The sequence below is a fragment of the Pieris brassicae genome, chromosome 10 (assembly GCF_905147105.1).
Source record: "Pieris brassicae chromosome 10, ilPieBrab1.1, whole genome shotgun sequence".
In the NCBI taxonomy this organism is placed as follows: Eukaryota; Metazoa; Arthropoda; class Insecta; order Lepidoptera; family Pieridae; genus Pieris; species Pieris brassicae.
This window is the reverse complement of record NC_059674.1, coordinates 10,066,496-10,088,479: the sequence shown is the minus strand read 5'-3', so window position 1 is coordinate 10,088,479 and position 21,984 is coordinate 10,066,496. Positions and strand designations below refer to the sequence as shown.

The window sequence follows — 21,984 nt, the reverse complement described above, 5'->3', positions numbered from 1 at the left end:
AAATGCTTGAGCCGCGAAGTACCTACTTGTTTTTGTAGTGGATTTCTTTTGTTACGTACCTTGGTTGTAGCGGCTTAATATTAATCTGTTGAATTTAAAGTTGACTAGTACAAAATATATGGCGACTTTGACGTATCAAGTTCAAGTAATAGGCATAGCGACAATTTTTTATGTTCCATTTGTAACAAATTCCAGTAAATGCCATACAAATATTGCCATTACCTTTCTAATATTTTTACAATCACACAGATGGTCAGCAAACCTTTGTTTTGTTTTGACACTCTTATATTGGCTAAGGTAAACGTACACGTTCGGAGTTAATTCTATGGTTGAGTTACAAAACGATATTTTGAGAAGCAACTGACCAACCCAAACTGCACTGTATAGGTATTAAGAAATGAAACAACATATATATATTTATTAATATATTTCGTGATGCATTCTTATGACACCAACTCCGTCGCACCATTTTTGTCTCGCTCTTTACTTTACAGACGGAGGAGAACAGACACTTAGGTCCGACAGATTCGATTTCATTAACTTATTAGTAAACTTTATAGTACCTAAAATTTAGGCTTAAACATTTTTACTCTAAATTTTAGGAACATAAAAATCTTAAATACTTTGTTAGGTACATCTCAAACATTAATTTTAAACCAGAAGATAAGTTACAAAGATCAATTTTTTACATATATATTATTCTTATAACACATTTAACGACAATGTGCAATAACCATTTAACTAAATTATTCGAAAATAGGCGTAAGTAACGATTCATAATAAATAACATTTAGAATGTATGAGGATTATTATTTTCCAAAGTTATAGATACAATAACGAGCTAAATACATACATTTTGACACATGACGATACGATGTTGCCAGTGACGGAAAATTAACTATGGCAGACAGATAATATATAGTTAATGTAATAGACGCTCTTGACTTTTGAACTTTAATTGAAATTAAAAACAAATTGTACCACAGATTCAAAACAACGCCTTCCAATCAAAGTATACGCCGACCTAGACATAGTTTTGATAATAGATGAACGTGACAATAATAGTTATTTAAAAATTGTAGAATGAATATTGATGTCACTCATCACTCATTTACACGTAAAAAAAAACCAAACAAGAGTACTACAACAATAGGTGATATTTTGTCTCTTACATTATTTGCCACCATTATAATTGGTGGCAGGCAAATGGTGCCATCTCTTTCATTCGATCCCGATTTTGTATCTATTACTTTATATAAGGGTTTTGTACAAACTATAAAGCATCTAGAACCGGTTTTACAATCGCGAAATAAATATAACTACAATAATAAAAATACATCCCACATTGTGATTGTAAAAACGATTCATTAATAAATAAAATATTTTTATTTGTACAGCTTGAAGGCGATTATCGAAATATTTTTTAAGTTATCCTTCATGGTAATGTCAGGATTATTTATAAGCAATTCGCTACTCAGAAATGTATTTTAGTGTTAAATTTATAAACATTGTGATGCTGACCTACTTGCAGGCTGAATATCTCAATTTAATTTCATGATGATAATGATGGCTTAATTAAACAAACATATATTTCTTCTAAGGGTTCGACAATCGCCTTTACTATTGAGGGATGAGGTAATGAAGAATACCCTAAGTAGAAAACATAAGCCTTAAATGCAATGCCCATAGGAGAGATTTTAATCCAATATCTCTACCTATTCGAGTGGAATTTTAATTTCGTCATCAGTCCATAGATAAAACCTTACATATTTTTATTGTCCGTGGGTATGGTTGACTTGTGGAATGTTGAACTATTGGTGATTGTGATACGAATTGAAAAATTATCAATTCAAACTTCAGTTCATCAGCTGCCAATTAAACATAGAGTGTACTTACTGTAGCTTATGAAATTTATTCGAAAATATTTTTGCGAAATTTCTGTGTTTAGACAATTTATTGTCACATCTGTTATAACTAAGAGCCATAATCGACCTGGTTTTAGGGTTAACTAAACAAATTCATAAAAATATAGGTATTACGTCCCGATAGTTCAAAATGAAACTCGGAAACGGAACGAGAAATAAACTAAACTTCAAGAAATATGATAATTTGATACTCAATAACTATTAAATTCTCCAGCATAGAATTAAGCGATAACGACACGCAAACGACTGAATTTTTTTTATGGAGAATAAGCGGGAGTATTTCATAGTACAGGTCAATCGTTGTACTCTTGCAACAGAGTATAGAAAAGGCAATGCTTACTCCATTCTCTATGTCAAAAGCCAAAGCTACCATAGACAAATGCCAAAAATTTAATCTTTAGCAACGCCAATGATCGTAAGGATGTAGATGAAGATGTTTATGATGTCCAAATATAGATTAAGAGCCGCGAACACATATTCCTCCGGCGAAATGCTGTACTTGTGTTTACCGCCCATCATCAGCTGAGTGTCGTAGATCAGATAAACCGAGAACAGCAGAGCTCCAAGGGAGGCATAGACGAGCATCACGATTGAGTTGCGAGGAATGAAGATCGCGATTAAACCTGTTGAAAACAAATATTTAATAAAAACTTTAAATTTCATAAAACATCTTTAAAAAAAAAGTGTTGAGTGCTTTTCAGTATTCATGACGAATGAGATACCTAACTATTGAATAATTCCCTTTATATCGAAATAAAATTTAAACTAACATATCGTTTAAGTAATCTAGATGACAAGGATCAAATAAATCAATAAACAAAAAACAAACAAATGCGGTGCTTCAATTATATGGCAAAAGTATCAAAGCTGGAGATAATTGACTTTAATACAGTCAACCGCCTTTTAACGGCTTAGACCCGGACCGCGATAATGAAATCGAGAGTCATCTCGTAAAACCATTTTTTTGAAGAAAGCTATGGCCTTGACAAATCATTATAAATTTCCGCTTCATGAACAATGAATGATACTTACCAAACAGCAAAAGTATCACGGTAGCACACAGAAGTATACCACCCATGGCCGTAAAGTCCCATTTGGTCTGCATCGCGAAGAGGGTTAGAGCGAGACAGATAGCTGCCGTTATTCCCACCGCCATCATTACCTAAAATATATAGTTTCTAGAGAAAGAGATACCCAGCAAAAAACTAATTACGTTTACTAAAAGGGGGTCCTGGGGTTTAATATAATTAACAAAATCCATAGCCTGGATATGAACACACAGAAAAAAAAATCTTATTAAGTGATTAAATGAAATTGTGATTAATGAAGGCTATCTCGTGCATGACTCTTTCTCTTCTTACGATGTTTTCTTTCACCGTACGAGCGAGTGTTCTGTTGTGTATTGTTGCGCACAAGAAGTCTTTCCTTGAAGGACCCTAAGTCGAAATGGTTCGGAAATATTTCAGTGGACAGCTGGTTATTACTAAGTGTTTGTTTGTATACATAATATACAAAAAAATATGTATTTTTTTATTGAACGACCCACAAGGCTCACCTGATGTTAAGTGATATCACCATGGATTGATATCAACGGCAGAGGGCTCGCGAGTGCGTCGCCAGCCTTTTAATAAATTATTTATAGCAATAACGACATTCTTTTTCTGTTTATATAATCTATAGCCTCCCTAGTCAAATATGCTAGAGACTATTAATGGAACATGGGACAAGTCGCTCACTAGACGCTATTGCTGGATCGAATCTAACTGTGAGGTCTCGGTTGTCGTATACGGACACTATTTAAAAAAAACAATCAAAAATCACTCACCGCATCACTCTTATAAACAGAGCTAGTGACGCCAAGCAAGAAGCTCTCCGCGAGGGTGAAGAGACCAAGGAAAATGAAGTTGGTCGGCGACTGACGGCGGAGGTCTCCGCAGCACGACATCGCGATCAGACATACAAACATCACCACGAACGCTACCCAACTAAAAAAAGCGTCAATATTAAAAAAAAAAACTAGTTTAGTTAGTGTTGACGCGTTTCATCAGGGAGAGAGTCACTTAGAATGCTCATCACCAGCACATGCTTCTCAAAGCCAGCTGCGAGCCTTCTCTTCTTGTATCTGATAAAGTTGTTACGTGAAAACAATCTGGCAGTGCTGCAGTGACTGGGCCTTACGGTGCCTGATGGTGACGTTAGGAGGCTATTGGTACCCTCGAAAACTAACATCTAATGAATTCATAAACTGCACAGAATAACAGACATTTTTTATTGTCCGTTAAGTGAACTGACAAAAGGTCTGCTAAATCCCAATTCCCGTGATGTGAGAAATAGTACTAATAGTAATAATAGTAATAGTATAGAGAATATTTTAATGTATTATTTTTTCTATATAATGTTTTGTATCTATAATATAAAAATGAATCGCAAAATGTGTTGTTAAGCGCATAACTCTACAACGCCTGGACCAATTGTACCAATTCTTTTTTTTTTTTTCGTTGAAGTCTAAGGATGGTTTTTACGGCGAGAAAAATTTGAATAATTTCCGGGAAAACCCTAAAACAGCCGTTTTCTTTTTCCCATACAAACGTTTTGTGAATAAATTGTAGAGTCAATTTGATCTTTAATGCTATTCAATAAAGTTCATATTAAATTACAAGCACTCACTGTTGTCTGAGCAATGTCGCGTTCCGTAACACAACAAGTGATAATATCGCGAACCCGACCAAATTGAATAGTCAAAAAATGTGAGAGCTAAGATCATTATTACTGATTTTTAATTTGGTTGGCTTCGCGATATTATTTATTTTATTATAGTTTCGGCATGCGACATAAAATGCACATGTTTTCACGTCATTACATCTGTCAAACAAATCGTGTTAAAAAAGGATTTAATTTTTGAATTATTAATTTAAGATCCCTATCTGAGCAAAATTATTTGAATACATACTAATAGGAAAATATATCAATGAGGCACACAATTTTTTAAATATTTGTCACTTTTAGGTTCCGACTATCCTTTTAGATTATTTTCCAATCAGGTTTGAACCCTGAGTTCGCCTCTTAGTTTGAAGCCTTCTAGCAGACATCTCAGTCGGGGTTTTTTAGTGGGTCACAGAAGAGTGGCCAAAGTTCGTGAAAGCGAAGATACTTTGGTCACCCGAGCTGAACCTCACACATCGGCCTATCATCAGGGCAGAATCATCACCCTCATGAGAATTTTTTGCGCCGACTATAATTGGTAGGAACACAAAACTGCCACATTTCAAATCTTTTTGACAGAACGAAGTCTGTGGGGTCCGCTAGTGTGTTATAAATGTAAATAGTTATACTAGTACTCCGTAATGGTTACCTAAGTCAAAAAAAAGGGTAATACTCACAAAGCCCATGTATTTTGCTGTGCCCATAGTTTGGTCGGTGCATGGTACACGAACAGAGTGATAAAGGACAGTGTTACGAGCAGCTGACACATCAAAATGGAGTACACCTAGAAAATTTATGCATTTTAATATTTGGTTCTTCAAGATAATATGAAAAAAATATTTTCAACACTAAAGCCAAAATACAATGCCAGCGATGGAAATATTATTAGAATTAAACGAAATGATAAACAGAAATTGAATGGATCCGACTCAAATGGAGAAGAGAACAACACGAATAAAGATGGCATATAATCAAAAACAGCAACATAATGGACTGGCCCAAAAGGAAAAAGAAAGAAAGGGCAGACCAAAAGATCGATGAGGCGACGAGATTGAGAAAAGAAAAATAAAATAGGATGAAAAATGTTGGAGGCCTTTTCCCGGACATGGATCGCATCTTTAAGCATCTACAATCGGCCCTAAAATCAGAGGCAATTACGAGGAATTGGTGGGGAGCACCCTAGATTTTATTATCAACCCTATTGCACCTGCCGATTCGAACAATGAGCAGATCATCCCCACCACCATTGTCCCGATATTGCCACTGATTGTATGATGATGATGATGATGTAGAGTAATAAAACTGTATATATGCCGCAGTAAAGTAGTTAAATCAGAGAGTTAATTGAATCTCTAGACAGTTAATTAAAGATTCAATCAAGTCGCAAGCATTTCGATTTGAATTAAGCAGCGTCGAAAACATTTAACTATGTGTCGGACCGAAAGCCAGCGTGTTGAATAAGAATGTAAAGCAAGACTCCGCCATAATTATGTCATTTGTTATTGTTATTTCGGTATCATCGTGAAGAACTGAGAGCTTGGAAATTCCGGGTTTTGTTTTTTTGTAAATGGTAAGGTTAGTCTTGTTGCCTAGGAACGTTCTGGAAACTCGTTAGACGTTTCGTTCACTCACTTGTCTGACGGAACTTTAGCGACTTGATTGAATATCGATCTTTAATTAACTGTCTAGAGATTCAATGAACTCTCTGATTTAACTACTTTACTGCGTCATATATATTACATAATGTATGGTAATTAGATGCCCAATTATTATTATTACAATAATTATGTAAAAGAGACGTCCTTGGATGAGGCTTATTACCTATAACCTATAGAGATTATAACTAAAAGATCACACATATATTATTAGTCTCGAAAATCAATGAAATAATGTCAAAGATTTTGCAATTCCAGAATTGCATTTGGATGTCATGGACAAGTTTTATCTTTATTTTATCCTAAAATTACAAACTTTGAGAACTATATTATTTATTTATTTATTAACACTTCCTTAAACAGCAGAAACATAATACAATAGACATAATTAAATAACAAGGAGGGCAAGAGGGCGAGGGCGGCCTTATCGCTATCGAGTGACCCAGGCAACTATTGTAAAAAAATTACATTAGATAGGGTAAGCAAGAATTGCATACATACATAATTAGACAAAACTAATCTAAAAGAAGACACATGACTCACGTTAATTTTAGATCAGTCTCACATCAGTTAGTACGAAAGTTTACATCTGAATAACTTACGTAGATAATGTAATAAATTCGCCAGTTAAATTGTGTTCAATACAAAAACGAACCTTCCGGACAAATGACTTCCTGATGCTCTGCTCGTTGAAGTCGAAGCCTTTCACGTCGGCATCTTCACCCAGTCCCGCAGGTCCCCCGTAGCCAGCCTGTAACATTTACAACATCTTTTATATATGTTGAATAAACTCAAACTAAATGTCAGCATTATTTATTCAAACACCAGTGGCCTGTGTTTGATACTTTGCTACAACTTTATTAGGTCTGGGCCTCAAATTTCTGTATCTGTTTCATTATCATTTGTCAATCTAATAGGGAAGTATGTAGGTGATCAGCTGACACACGCCGTCCACTTGAGTTTAACGCAAGCCGGTTTCCTCGGGATGTTTTCCTTCACCGTTCAGGGAATTTGACGCGCACATATATAGAAAGTTGGTGCACAGCCGGGGTTAGAATCAATGACCTCAAAGATGAGGGTTCCACGCGGAGGCCACTAGGCCAACACAACTCAATTAGCAAAGTGATACGGAGAAAGCATTCAATAAAAAAAGGTTGTGACAATGTACCAAACATTTACACTACAAATGCGTTAAAATTTCTTTAAGCTCTATGAAAGATTAACAAATATTTTTTCTATAGCTTATCTATATTTAAGTTTATCGTTCTTTTTCGTATTGAAACATTAAAGATCCTTGTTTTTTCTTCAATATCACTTTCTACTCGACTATATTTAAACCTACGTATTAATTCCAAAAAATAAGTACTTTTGTTACGGTTTTGGTGCTGACAGCAAACAATGCATCATCCATGACCGAACATATTTGTTATCAATGCCAACTAGATTTCTTAGACAATTACACGCACTACGTATGTTAAGCAAATACTTTTTTCCTCAATGTTTAAATCAGCAATTAGATTGTCTAGAAAATTATTCAACTACGTGACTTTCATACAAATTACGTCTTTGGTTGAATCTATCAATCAATAAAATTCTGAATTCAGTACGATAAATTTATGAATTTTAAATTCTAGTTTTTATTTTTGGAAAGTCCGGGCACGTGGTAATAAAATCACTCACTTCTCCATATCCTGCACCGCCATAGCCTGCCTGGAATCCTGGTTGCGGAGGGTAGCCCCCTTGGGGAGGGTAGCCCCCTTGGGGAGGATAACCCCCTTGGGGAGGATAGCCGCCGACCGGGATACCTCCTTGAGGATAACCAGGTTGCGGGTACCCGGCTTGCGGATATCCACCTTGCTGATCTGAAATCGAGATCAGGATATTGTAATTCTATCTTATTATAACATATCGAGACGAAAATCGTATTGGTATATCGAATTTTATATATATGTATTTCACGTTTCACAATACAACATATTAAAAAAACGTACATTTTATTAAGAAAAACACTTTTTGAACGGATTGAAGCTATGTTATTATTGTAGCTATTATTATTAAAATCTTATAATTATTTACATAATTTTTATTATAATATTAACAAAGAAAAAAGCTATCAAGTCTTGACGTTCACATTCGTTGGTTTTAACTGTCTAAAGTAATAAAAATTGCAATATAGCGTGCGATGTTTAACGTTTAAACGTCGTCACGATATTAAGACATGAATGCATTTCACAACCGACAAGCAGTCAACGAAATCTCTTAAAAACGAAATTTATTTTATATAACCGTACGTAGTATTTCTTAATTAATCAATCTGAATGTAGCACTTTTTTGCAAATAAACAATTTAAAATGATTATAAACACTTTGTATTTAAACCTTTTTCGTTCATGTTATAAGTTAGATGCACCAAAATTGCAGACAGTTTGTCACCAATACAGCCTCCGACTCAATGAAACATTCTAGACGTATACAGATTTATCTGCTGGAGAGAAGGGCTAAAATACCGTAGCTACTGCACATGCGTACTGAGAATATGGCTTCAATAACAATTGGTAGCTAATCATAGATAAAATAATGAGAAAAATGTTCTATTGTTATACTGATACTTTGTGTTTCTTCGTACTTTGATGAGTAAATGTATTTTACTGTCCATAAGTCCATCTGCTTATAATGCTTAAAAGAAGCTTTATAAGTAAATACACAGAACAGGGCAGGTACTCTACGATTGAGTTTTTAAACCGGACGGACATAAGGTGGCGATATCAGCGCGGCTATTGAGAGAACTACATCAAAATTGCATACGAACACGTCAGAATCTTGTCGAAGTTACAGAGTACCGATGCTGAATATAAGTTTTTAATAGGCAAACGGGCAGGAGGCTTACCCGATGTAATACTGCCACCCAAGGAAACTCATATTGCCAGAGGGCTCGCAAGTCCGTTGCCAGCCTTTAAAGAATTGGTACGCTCTTTTTTTAAGGACCCTCAGTCGAATTGGTTCGGAAATTCAGTATTTAAATTTAATTTTCGCAGCTTCTGCTTTCATTAAGTACAAACAATATATAACTTATGTCGATACGGTCCAGAAATAAAATTATAAACGGAAACTTCCTGACAGCTGATTTTTTTTTAATAGATTTAGACAAGTAGAAATTATCCGACAATAAAACAATAGAGCGCAGACCATTGAAACTTTTGTATTAGTTTAAGTAAAAGTTAATTTCTTTTCAATATATCGTTCGTAGGAAAATACTGCGTACTTGGCAAGAAGAACGAAATGGATCCACTTTCAGCGCCGTCACGTATGAGTCACACAATTTTATTGTTATTTAAATTGCGTCCTACTTAACGTAATGCAAGCCCTAAAAATTAAACTCCCCACTATTATACGATACATTAAAAATATTTGCGCGACGTTAAGGGAAAATAATGATGAACGAGAATAAGTACTGAAAAAGACTTTTGGTTGTAATTTCAACTGTAACTTTAATTGTGTCGAAACCTTTAATATTGTATAATAAATATGCACATGGCTTTGTAGATTACTGTCTTATTCAAAACTCGTCTCCTTTACGTTCAATTTTTGTACTGTTATGATTAGTGTTTAAATCAGATAGACTTACTTATAATACTTTACGTAGTACATGACAAATTTCAGGATCGGGAAAAAACAATCACAAATAGTAAAATCGATCGGCCATGACCGTGTTAACGGGAAAGTCAATTTCACCACCCTCATGTCTGTGAACCTAATTATAACTAAAACCTGACCAATACTAGTTGCTATAAACTTTCCGCAGATTTTGACATAGTTAAAATTTATTGGCGCCTAATCCTTCCATAAATTGACACAGGCAACCCAAAAGTAAATTTAACTCGCCGGACTAACTTCCACTTTAACGTATCTATTTAAAAATCGCTTTTGTAAGAAGGCTTAGTCAATTAGTATTTTTTTTATTCAGGCTCCAAAAACTATACGAAATTAAATCAATAATGATGGATAGTTTGATAACAAACGTTCGAGGCCATTTTATAGAAGCCATTTACATAATCTTATAAGAAGGCTCCATTATAAGCTCAACCCAGTTTTAATAAACACATTACCTAATATTTCACAATATATTTTGAGTAAAACGATTTTAATTTATGTATTTCTAATGACTTAAAAACCTGTATAGTGTATACTTTACTTTAGAAATACAATCCTAATTTTTCTATTATTTCTGTTTGTTCTAATCTATTTTCGCGTATATTGAACATTAACGTCTTAAGTACATTTTAAAGTTTTTTTTTCGAACTAAACCTTTTCATGCGAATGGACTCCAAAAGCCCTATACAACTTTTAAGCATTTGTGGTCCCTAACAATAAAAACCTACATACACAGACTATTCTATGTAGATCAGTGTAATACAGTGTTACCCAATATTTGTTTCAACCGTACTCCACTCTAGCCTTTCTAAATTCCTATAAAAACTTAAATTCAAATTCAAAACAATTTTGATAAATTTTCGAACAGCCCCATATAACAAGAAAATTGCTGTGGTGCGTGGGCCCCACATTGGGAAACAATGGTGTAATACGTATTTATTTGGTAGGTTGGAAATTTGCCAGATTGACGTCATCGCTTCCACGTTCACGGGGCTTCACGTTCAAATAAGGATATTTTCAAGTTTCAAGAATTTCTAGGAACCGACACAAACTATATTTTTTTCAAGAGAAGATAAAGTATCGGACAACAATAATTAAATAGTTTATAGCATAATAGTTGTAAATTGTTAATGTCTATTGAACATAAATATTACTTAATCAACTTAGAAGTTACTTAAAATTATTGATAATTGATACTATAGTCATCCTGATGTGGATTGGTGCATAAAATATTACATTACTTGTAAGAAACTGATATCTTAGATTACGCGAGGTAAACCTACTTTTCCTGCATCAATGGTTCCTATATCCATTAATTGAAAGTATTTTATAACTTGTAAAAATTTTATTTTTAATCCGCAGTCTTTTAATATATTATATACATATATACCATAATTTGTCAATATGTTAGCAAAATAAAAGGATTATTATTTCCACTATAAAATATTAAAAATATACTTTGTCAGAAAATAAAGTACAATATTGTCTGTTTTATTAGCCACTTATAACGTTTAAAAGTATAAAGTATTAATAGCCAAGGTACCTAAAAATTGTTTTTAACCTTGACGTCTACGATATGTACTGTAATGCAGCCTGCATTGTAACTTGTTAGTTAGACTAGGTAGGAAATATTAATTTCATAATTTTTTATCTATTATAAATCTACATAATATGAATTGTATACACGGTAATTGAGTGCATATTTTACTTTTTTTAATTTTTATTTTTAGGCAATACAAAAATAGATTTGATGACCACCATTACATTTGTCCGAAAACACATAACATCTTTCCATGTTTCAACAATTGTTTTTATTAAGGAAAGTAGGTGAATACTCTTTAATTAAAACAAATGCTCATTTCTCCGGAACTCAAACCAAGGTTTTATTTAATAAGCCACAAATGCATAAATTATATTAATATTAAGACAGTATAAAATATTTATATAAGAAAATGATTCATTGTTTATATGTCACAGGTAATTCCCCAAAATTATCATATGCTATTTAACTTCACTGAGAATACTATAAAAATAAAGTTTCTCAAAATAACAAAGTGATTCATACAATAATATCTAACACATAACTGCTTATGAGAATATAATGGCTTTTGTGCAATTGGATAATAAAGTAAAGCAATTCTTTATTAACAGACAAGATGTTACCTAGATGATCTTATAGTCGATTTAAAAACTTATTAGTATTAATGCTTCAAGGTCCATGAAATATTTAAAGTAACACACATAGAAACACGAATATATATTAAAAAACTAATAAAATGCTAAATTTTTAAAAACCATTTTTCATTATTTATGACTGTATTTTATACAGCCCAATTGTGGGAACATAAAAACAATTTAAAAATTAAGTGCAAAAAGGAAACTATTCCTTATGCTTACATACTTGAATTATTGTATGACAACTATGTGCTATTAACTCATTATATAATATATATTTAATTTATTATTTTATTAATTATGCAAAAGCATTTCTATCAATTGCTTAGATTGTGATATGAAATATAGCATAGTAAATTAAATTCTATACTATGTTATTTATAGCCTAATTATATACAGCACATAGGAAATTTACTGTGTTGAGTGTCATTTGGGTGCATTTTAGGACATAAAATAAGTCAAATGCATACATATGTGTAGGTGTACATTAAGCCATAAAATGACATTTATACAACAGTGTTTCCAAGAAATTTACTGTTTTTAGTTTAAACAATTAAGGGTAAAATTTGGAAATTGTATTAAAATGTATGATCCCAGAGCTAGTTTGATTTATATTTAATGGTAAATGAAGAATGTTGTTAACAGCAATTATTGGTTGTATGTTGCTAATTATACTTGGTTGAAATAGCTACTAGGAACCACTGTTGCAACACATAAAATATGAAAATAATAAAAACCTCCTGGATATACTCCTGGATTCTGGAACATTGTCCACAGAAATAGCTGCAGGAAAAGAAATAATATATTAGTTAAGAAATAAATGATACATACACATTGTGTTGTAGTTGGGTTGCTCAGACGAGTTTATCTTTTTGGTTGCTATTTTGACAAAATTTTGTAGAACTTATGAAGAAATAGCTGGAATTACAAAAGGATTTATGTTTAATGAAAGTCCATTTTAACTTATCCATTAGTTTAATAAACTTAGGAGCAATGCATACTGTAAACTTATAGACACACCTTCATGAATCATAAAAAGTGGTGATTACCTACATATTTTATAATAAAGTTACAAATACAAACATTACAGGATGGTATAAATAAAAAAGTTGAGCTGTTTAAAGTAGTTGGTAAAAATCATTGTTAAATTAGTTATTCTTATAGACTAGCCCCTTTAATCACGAAAACTGATTTGCGAGGGGCAAATCAGTTTAACACCAGATCACATATTCATCTCTTTCGCCAAATTGTGTTTAGGCTGTGATGAAAGCAAATTGATAGTGAAATTCGAAAGGTACTTGCTTATAGCGATAAACGAACATTAAATAAAAAATAACAGAATAACTCAATAAATACATGCAAAATTTGCTATGAATATTGACTAATCTTTATGACATTACGCTAATGATACTGATGACGAATAAAAAGTGATGCAACACAAATGCTAATGCTGCTAATTTGAAACATAGAAAAATTATTAAACATGTAAGGCTATATTACACATTACCTGATGATTTTAAAAAAAATGTTATGAAACCAACAAACGGTATTACAAAAAATACTAGAATTGTCCTTGACAATTTGTTGATGTTAAGTGTTGCTTCTGCATACATTATGTTTGAAAATGTATTATATCTACATACCTCTGTAACACTAACAAAATCACACTGGTCGATAAAACCACAAACACAATTGAAAATTTGTTCAAATCACCAAAATACTTATTATATATTAACTGCACTTTCAGTCTTCAGAAAACACCGAACACTGCTACTTGCTACTGCCACAGAATACAGATCAAGTAGACTGTAGAGCACTCAGCAGTATATTAACACTTCATACATGACGTGTAATTTTATAAGCGTTTTTTACCACCGTTTGCAGTAGATGGCACTGATACAAGTAAAATAAATAATTTCTAAGTTTTAGCAATGTATTTTGTGGTTTTAACTGTAATGGCCAATCACCAATTAAATGGTGTCTTTCAGTAATTTACTTTCCGTGTGCTTGGCTAACCTTAAATGTTTGTGTTTTGTTACCGTTTCAAAAATTTCCTATTTCATGGGCCAAGAACTTGAAGAATACGTGTATATATAATAAGAAGCTACACTTACATTTTATGCATTATTGATTATATAGTCTCCAATCTTTCACATCTTTACACGTCATTGGATGTTTATTATGTTTCCAAGTTTCAGAACGTTTGTCGTAGTGTATTTTAAATTTTAAGACATAACATGACAGCGAGATTAGGTACCAATATTGTTATTATGTGATATGAAAGTGTAGTTGTTTTTATTAAACAATATTTAAATTATTATTAATAATCATATAAATATTCTATTAAATCAAGATAGCTTTCTTATCAGTAATGTAATAATACATGCTATTGGATTTATATAAAAAATCCGTTATTCTATATTTGTTTAAGTTTTTTGATTAACTTATTTGCAAGGTGTCAGAGATTAGATTTTTTTTAGTAAAAAAAACAGGCAATGCATGTCTGTATGGCCTTCCCTTACTTTGTTTGTTAACATTTCACCGCTTTTGTTGACAATTGATATTCTATTTTTATTTGGTAGAAGATTTAAAGAAGAAGAAGCAATTATGGCGCTAAGCCTTTATAGGAGATCTGGGGCCTTTCAGTTTTATGTCTTGCCGTCTTTAATGACATTAAGTAGATTAAACTAGAGTATGAGCTAATTTGAAGCCAAGCCTAAATAAAAATATAATTCAGCAACTAAATGAATATTTGAAGAAAAATATTAAAGTAATAAATAATATTTAATTAGTTTTATTTACTCCCATGATTATCATAGACATTAATACAAATAGTACAATTATTTAATTGTACCTTATTACTACAAAGATTATTACAGAATTACATTAATTGTAATAGAATTATTACTATCATTGTTAAAGCCTTTTGTTAAACTTTATCTAATTTAACTTTAATTAAAGAATTTCTGTACATTTTTAGAAAAATAAGGTCATAAAGATGTCTCACTTCTTATGTGTGTACACTAGTACACGTGCACATTTTTTTGTAATTAATGGCTTTGGATCTCTTCGAATCAACCCTGGTAGGGACAAGAAAAAGATGGTGCGTAATTGTAATCTATGAACATAAATTATGGCTTATTCATATTACTGAACTATAATGACGTGACAGTGTTCTCAACATGACAACAAACGAAATTTAGAATGCGGCTACTGCTACCCTTATAATCTCACGTCTGCTCTGCTGCACCTACCTCTGCACATAGTCTACCAGGGCGACTTTTAAAAGAACTGTAGAACGAGTTCTGTATTTGATTCTAGTTAATTTTGGTACTTTATTATTTTCGGGATTTGACAGTTGATATTTGACATTGACTAATTGATATTCAGCAGTCGGCACTCGTTGGAATTGGAATTTGGAAATAAAAACTTTAAACGTTTCTTAGCTTTTTTTAAAGTACCTTATTGTTATTTAGATCAAAAATATCTTTTTGACAAATATTATTTAACTCAATAATATGGCAGCGGCTTTGTGTCTTTTCCGAAAGGCACTTGTACAAAATAATGGTAAGTTATTTATACCTATGAACAATAATTTCTTTTGAATTAAACTATTTAATTAGCTTAAATAATGTCCTTTTTATTTTGTATATAATCTTACTCTTACTGCTCTTGTACGAGAGATTTAACATATTTGTTTTGAAACAAATGTGAAAGTCTAAAATAGTTTTGTATTCATGAGGTATACCTATGCTACTACATTTAATAAAATTTATTCCAGTGCTTTGCCGATCTTTGAGTTGTTCGTCTACACTGAAATCAAAACAATGGCGGCTTTCAAAGGGGCTATCAGCAAATCGCAATGCTGAAGGAATCCTTACTGATGGCCCTGACTACACATTTTTAGATGGCAGACCTACACCTTTGCTTGTATGTCATTTTTATATATTGTTTCTTGGCATATTTTACATGTCATATCCACTTACTAAGTTTATCATATTGTGCCAAATAAATATTTATATTGGTAGTAGTCTGGTCAGAGTATATAAGCATAGTCTTTTATTTTTGTAACTTTTATACAAAGTAGTATACTGTATGTGATGGTGTCATGGTAAAATCAGTATACACATCATTTTTTTCTAAAAGAAATATGGTTTGTTAAAATTCAATTAAGATTTTATTGTTATTGTTTCAATGTTATCTTTTTCTATAATTCTCTTTTATATTTCAGCAAAAGCAAAAACTTAGGATGTTAAGACAACAAGAATATGCTGCAAAAATTGTTGAACTGTCAGCAGAATTAGATTTTGCAAAACAAAAGTATCAGGATGACAATAGAAAAGAGGCAGATGAAAGAGATGCGATTATTAAAGATAGATTAAAGAGAAAAGGGAAGAATCTAAAGGGAAAATAGTTAAATGGTCATAGATGTATAGTAAATTAAGTAGAAAATAAATTTGTTTAGTTATACCTATTTTATTTTTTTCCATTATTAATCTGAGCAAAAAGCTGTCTAGAATTAACATAGTATTGGCCTAAAAGTTTATGCTTTGGTTAATGAATCTTATATGGAAATAGTTGTGGATATTGAAAGTGTTTAAAGATTCTATGTGAAACTATAAAGCCTAAATATATGGTTTTAATAAACCATCATAGAGGGTGTTATAAAATTTTTCAATATCTGCTATTATCATATTTCAATTCTGTTCAGACATAAGATATTTACTTCATTTTTCTAATTAATGACATTAAACATAGGTGTGAGGCAAATCATGGTAGAAATGAACATATTTTTAAAGATTGTAACACAAAGAATAGAAATCATAATAAACACAAACATTTTGTAAACAATATAGACACTAAGGTTTTTTGGTTTGATAAGTGTTTCTATATTAGTTCAAACATGGTAAACAATTTGACGAATTTTGGGTAAAACAAAAAGGTAGCTGATATCTGTAGTCTAGTAAATCCTCGGTTTATCTCCTAGTACCGTGTGATAAGTACATATGTATGTAGTTTCGGGGCACAGGATAGACATAGTCTGTTTTTTTACCGTGATTCCTTAGACCAAAAATCGATGGCGTGTGTCAGGCAGATAAAGCCATAACCTACCTGCCTTGTAAGATAGATAATGATAAAAAAGAGATGAAGAAATTGAGCCTCAGATCTAAATGGCCAGGGTTTTTTTCACGTGAAGAAGTTATTTTTAGAGTTATATTTTTGACCCATTTAATTCCAATACATTTAGTTACAAAGCATGGTCTAGAATCTAGATATATTAGTGCATCTGTTTTACGTTTTACAATTAAATGGTTACTTAATTGTATGTCCTATACACACAGTAATATTTTGTGATTTTTTAGTTTGTGACTCTGTATTTATTAGTTTAAAAGAATATCAAAAGCGATAATCCCGTTCTTAACTACTATAAAAGGAAATAATCTGTGCGTGTTTTTACTATGGGTTCATTAGTACCCAATAAAATTTTACAGCAAATTTATCTGAAAGATAATAAGTGGCCCCGCGGTTTATAATCCAGTTAGCGACCTATTACAACGATGCCTTTGTAATTTCCCGTTAAAAGCCTTCCTAAATTTCATAATTATACTATCAAAATGTTTATGTTATTGCCTTCCCATATTTTGATAGAAAAATATTTGAGTGACATTAAAAAGCCATTGTAAGTAAAGCGAAAATTAATAAAACGCACTTCGGCATGTGCCTCCTGTGAGGTTTGAACTCACGACCCCTGGTTTACGAGACCAGTGCTCTACCACTGAGCTAAAGAGGCTATGTACGAATGTCTGAATTTATGGTATACATAGTATGTTATGAGAATAAAGAGTATAATTTATAGAAAGATACCTTCAATTTTTATTTAAATAGTAAATTGAATGTTAACATAAAATAACTTTTTATACAGCATTCACTTCAATTTCCGATCGAAACGTTTATAAAAAAATGTAAAACAAATATTTCAAAAGCCCTTTGAAAAATAATCCTACGTGCAAGTTGTTTCGAGTTTCACGTGAAGTTCGTGTAAATTTTGTGCAGAATAAATTTCTGAATGCAATTTTCTGTGACATTCCGTTTTGAGGCCAACTCCTCGGTAGGAGTAGAGTAGGAGCGGAACGGTTTCCGAGAGTCCTAATTAATTTAATTTTAGCCTTAACGAGAAAGTTCTGCTTTCAATTGGTTTCATACTTTCTTATTTAGATCGTTTTTCTTCGTAAATTGGAGCAAGATTTTTATTACATTACGAACGAAATAATTGTTTTGTAAGTTTCTATTAGGTTTTTCGTACCTATAAATATTTTAAAACTATATAAAAGATTTAAAATATGTTATGAATTTATATAAAATAAATAAATTTTCAGGGGCTGTGGTAATTATTAAGCGTCTTTAGGAAACAATAATTTTCGATTTTCTAGTGCGTAACTGAATATAATTTTAAAAGGTGCACTGCAAATATAGCACTTGCAAATAACGTATTGTTGTATGTTTTTTTAAGTTTACGTCATCCGATAATTTTTATATTTTTTTAAATCTTCTTACTTGTGTATCTTTCAAAGACAGTACTCTTTCAATCCGCTAGGTGGCGTTTATTTAAGTGACGCTCATAAATCTCACTTTTATTACTGTCAGCTGCAGTGGTCTTCATTCGACCTAAATGTCGAGAGGCAATCGATCTTGTTTGAACCCTTCTGAACCGGTCAGGCGCTCTTAAGGGTACTTGCAGTAATCTTTTGAACCCTGAATCAAAGGCAACTTAGCTACTAAAGGATTCGCCCTAGTTTTGTATATACCAGCGTTTGTATATGTTTATATACTTATGCGGGCCTTACAATACTATTGAAAAACCAAAATAGGAGAATATAAAAACTTTATTACTTATTTTTATTTGTATGTTACCCGTTGGCGTCAATACCGATTTAAAAAGGTATGTAGGTTTTACAAAAAATACATTTAGTTTTTATAAAATAATTATGTATTTTGCTTCCTAGGCTAAATTATGTGATGTAAAATTAATAATCCATGTATAACAATTGTGTTATTTTTGAAAGAATCTACTTTAATTGTTCCTTGCATGGTTTATCTCTGTTCAATCAATGTTGCTTACTCCCTTAAAAAATGCTGAAAAACTTTCATTGTCTGGTAGACAATTTGCTATCATAGTAATGAATTAGTCTGTCAAAAGTTCATTGAACTAATTCAGTAAATAACTCGTTTCATGACCACTTTGTAATACAAAGGTACGAACTGCACTAAAGGAAGGGCTTTAAGTGCTTGTGTTCTGTCTTTTAATTTCGCAATGGTCCAAGGCATAACCTTTGTTTAGTTCGAGATTAAAATAAAACAAATCAGCACAAATATTACAACAGTGTTAAAGTCAATACAACGCCAGTTATTGACAGCTGCAACGATTTTCTATACTTTATACATGGATTTAAGTTATCTGTGTTATTGTTTTATTTATCTGTTACAGACTCAACTGGTACAGTAAATCTATAGTGACGTTTCCTATTTGATTTTGCATATTAGCTAGTAATAAAATAAACAGTGGTGTTACAACCTTTTAGGTCTGGTCTTCAGATTTCTGTATGTGTGTCGTGATCATTTATTTTTCTTTAAAGGTAATAGTTTAGCTTTCTATGACTAACCAACACTATTGAAATTTTGGATCTAAGTCACGCCTGTTGCCTTTACCGAACGACAAAATGTTAAATAAGCACATAGTCATAGAACGGATGGTAGTCGTAAGTTGAAATAATACTGCTGTTTAAATTATTTTATTTGTTAATAAATGTAGTTGTTTAGTATTTACATTTTTAATCTTCATAGTATAATAATCAGAATATATAATTATTTATAATTAAAGATTAATAAATAGAAAATTAAAACAAATTTAAATAGTTTGTCCGAGTTGTTGCGATACTTATTCGTTGAGAGAAGAAAGCACCATCTCTGGGATCAGGGGTACTAACTACCAGACGCCACCTTAAATCTTTAATTATCTCCTGTGCACTTTTATTGGTGATAATCTAATTATATGAAGTAACCTTACTACAAGCCATTATAAATTTCACTTTGCAAAGGCACGTTCCTTTTCAATGATAAAGAATCTTAATAACTTAAGATTTCTAACAACAGCTTTGAAATAAATAAGCTTTCTTAGAAAAAACTACGTTTACCAACGCTCGGCACATTGATACAAGAATAATCAAATACAATTTTAATGTGACCAACACAACCAACGCAAAGAGATAATAAAAAATAAGCTATAAAAGCTAAACTAAAATCGAGTTAAACTGTGAGGGGAGCAACTTTAAATATCCACATCTAGCTATAGTGAATACATTGGCATTGGCCCATTATTACAACGTCGTATTCAACTTCTTCCTTACAATAGTGACTCTTTAATATAACCTTTTAATAGACAAAAATTTGAGTACTATAATTGTTTATTGCAAGTAAGGATTTGCCTTCAAGACAATTAAAGTAACTAAAATAAGCCTTTGATTTGCACCAAGCCCTAATTTTACATTTGAAATGTCCTTTCGTGGTCTCTGTTGAGAGGAATTTAATCATGAATCCAGCTTTACTCTGATCGCCTGCGTCTGCAAGGTATACCTTTGTGAATCTGAAAGCCATTATGAAACACCCAAATTGTGAAGTTAGACGTCCAACTCATCTGGAGTTCGAAGTGACTGATACGATATGGTACATTTTCTTCGGCTTCTAATTTTTCAAGAGAGATTCTCAGTAGGGGTGTGTAACTTTCTAGAATGTTTATTATCTTCTCTTCCTGGATCTGGCCGGCTAGTTTAAACAAATGTAAATCACATTAAGTGATTGCTCAGTATATGCTAATGTAGGTTTTTTACCCAAGTCAATTGAAAATAAAATGTTTTTATGAATGTATTTAGTATTTTTTATATAAGTTTATACAATACAGTGTAGTTTTATAGTGTAATTCATTTTTACGCTAGGTTTACTTAAATTTTTACTGAACAAAAAAGCGTTAAACGCGTTGTTGCGAACATAGAAAGGCTAAAATAACGACGCGACGAGGCCAAATACGTGGTGTTTTATCGAAGATAATTCAAATTCAAAAAAATAAATTTTACATTTTAATAAAACTTAGTTTACGGAAATATACGTTACCAGACAATATTGTGTTGAATATATATTTTTATTATTGTAATATATATAAAAAAAGCCTTTTTTTAGTTCTTGCAAAAAAGTAAAAAAAAAATGAATGGCGCTTCGACCTATTTAAGTCTGTTCTATAGATTTCTGTATCTGTTTCATGATCATTTGTTATTCGAATAGGCAAGTAGGTGATAACCCTTCCGTGCCTGACGCACGCCGTCGACTTTTTGGGTCTAAGGCAAGCCGGTTTCCTCACGATTTTTTCCTTCACCGGTCAAGCGAATGTTAAATGCGCACATAGAAAATCCATTGCTGCACAGCCAAAGATCGAACCTACGACCTCAGGGATGAGAATCGTTCGCAGAAGCCACTAGGCCAACACTGCTTAAAGTAAACTTAATCCTATTATAATACTTTTTTTAGAAAATAAATTACTCTACATTTTTATATGTACTAAGTTATATCTATTTCCTAAATACTTTGCAAGAACCCTTCCGCAGGAACCTTTTCAGGTCTCTGTCATGGGTGAGTACTGAATATATATTACAATAATTAAATTATTAAACCGACAGACGACAAAAGAATCTTAATACAATGTGTTCACAAATATATATGTACGAAATAGAATAGCAACTTTCTTGATCGAGACACGTAACTTCAGAAACAAAATACGCGTGAGTTACCGAAGCGTAAAATATTTCACTAATGAGGAGTAACGATCCA

At 32.0% G+C, this 21,984-nt stretch overlaps 2 protein-coding genes and 1 non-coding gene across 6 annotated transcripts; 1 reads left to right on the top strand and 2 right to left on the bottom strand.

Moving 5' to 3' along the window:
- Positions 1-410: 410 nt before the first annotated feature.
- On the bottom strand, positions 411-13,916 carry LOC123715008 (protein lifeguard 1-like). Of its 4 annotated transcripts, none has more exons than XM_045669775.1 (8): positions 13,752-13,916; positions 12,940-13,026; positions 7,964-8,145; positions 6,939-7,034; positions 5,306-5,412; positions 3,751-3,910; positions 2,958-3,087; positions 411-2,548 (listed from the first exon to the last, which is right to left on the bottom strand). In XM_045669775.1, the coding sequence occupies exons 2-8, from the start codon at positions 12,941-12,943 to the stop codon at positions 2,316-2,318; spliced, it is 912 nt and encodes a 303-aa protein (XP_045525731.1). In that variant the 5' UTR covers positions 12,944-13,026; positions 13,752-13,916; the 3' UTR covers positions 411-2,315. The 4 variants fall into 4 exon arrangements, with proteins under 4 accessions (XP_045525731.1, XP_045525729.1, XP_045525730.1 ...); XM_045669773.1 differs by lacking the exon at positions 12,940-13,026 and adding an exon at positions 12,846-12,891; XM_045669774.1 differs by lacking the exons at positions 12,940-13,026; positions 13,752-13,916 and adding an exon at positions 8,662-8,689.
- A 1,429-nt stretch (positions 13,917-15,345) lies between these two features.
- Positions 15,346-16,578, top strand: LOC123715271 (39S ribosomal protein L52, mitochondrial). Its single transcript, XM_045670221.1, has 3 exons — positions 15,346-15,675; positions 15,890-16,038; positions 16,340-16,578. The coding sequence occupies exons 1-3, from the start codon at positions 15,627-15,629 to the stop codon at positions 16,520-16,522; spliced, it is 381 nt and encodes a 126-aa protein (XP_045526177.1). The 5' UTR covers positions 15,346-15,626; the 3' UTR covers positions 16,523-16,578.
- Positions 16,579-17,827: 1,249 nt separating this feature from the next.
- On the bottom strand, positions 17,828-17,899 carry Trnat-cgu. The gene has a single exon. It is a non-coding gene; the product is annotated as a tRNA-Thr (tRNA).
- Between the last annotated feature and the right edge of the window lie 4,085 nt (positions 17,900-21,984).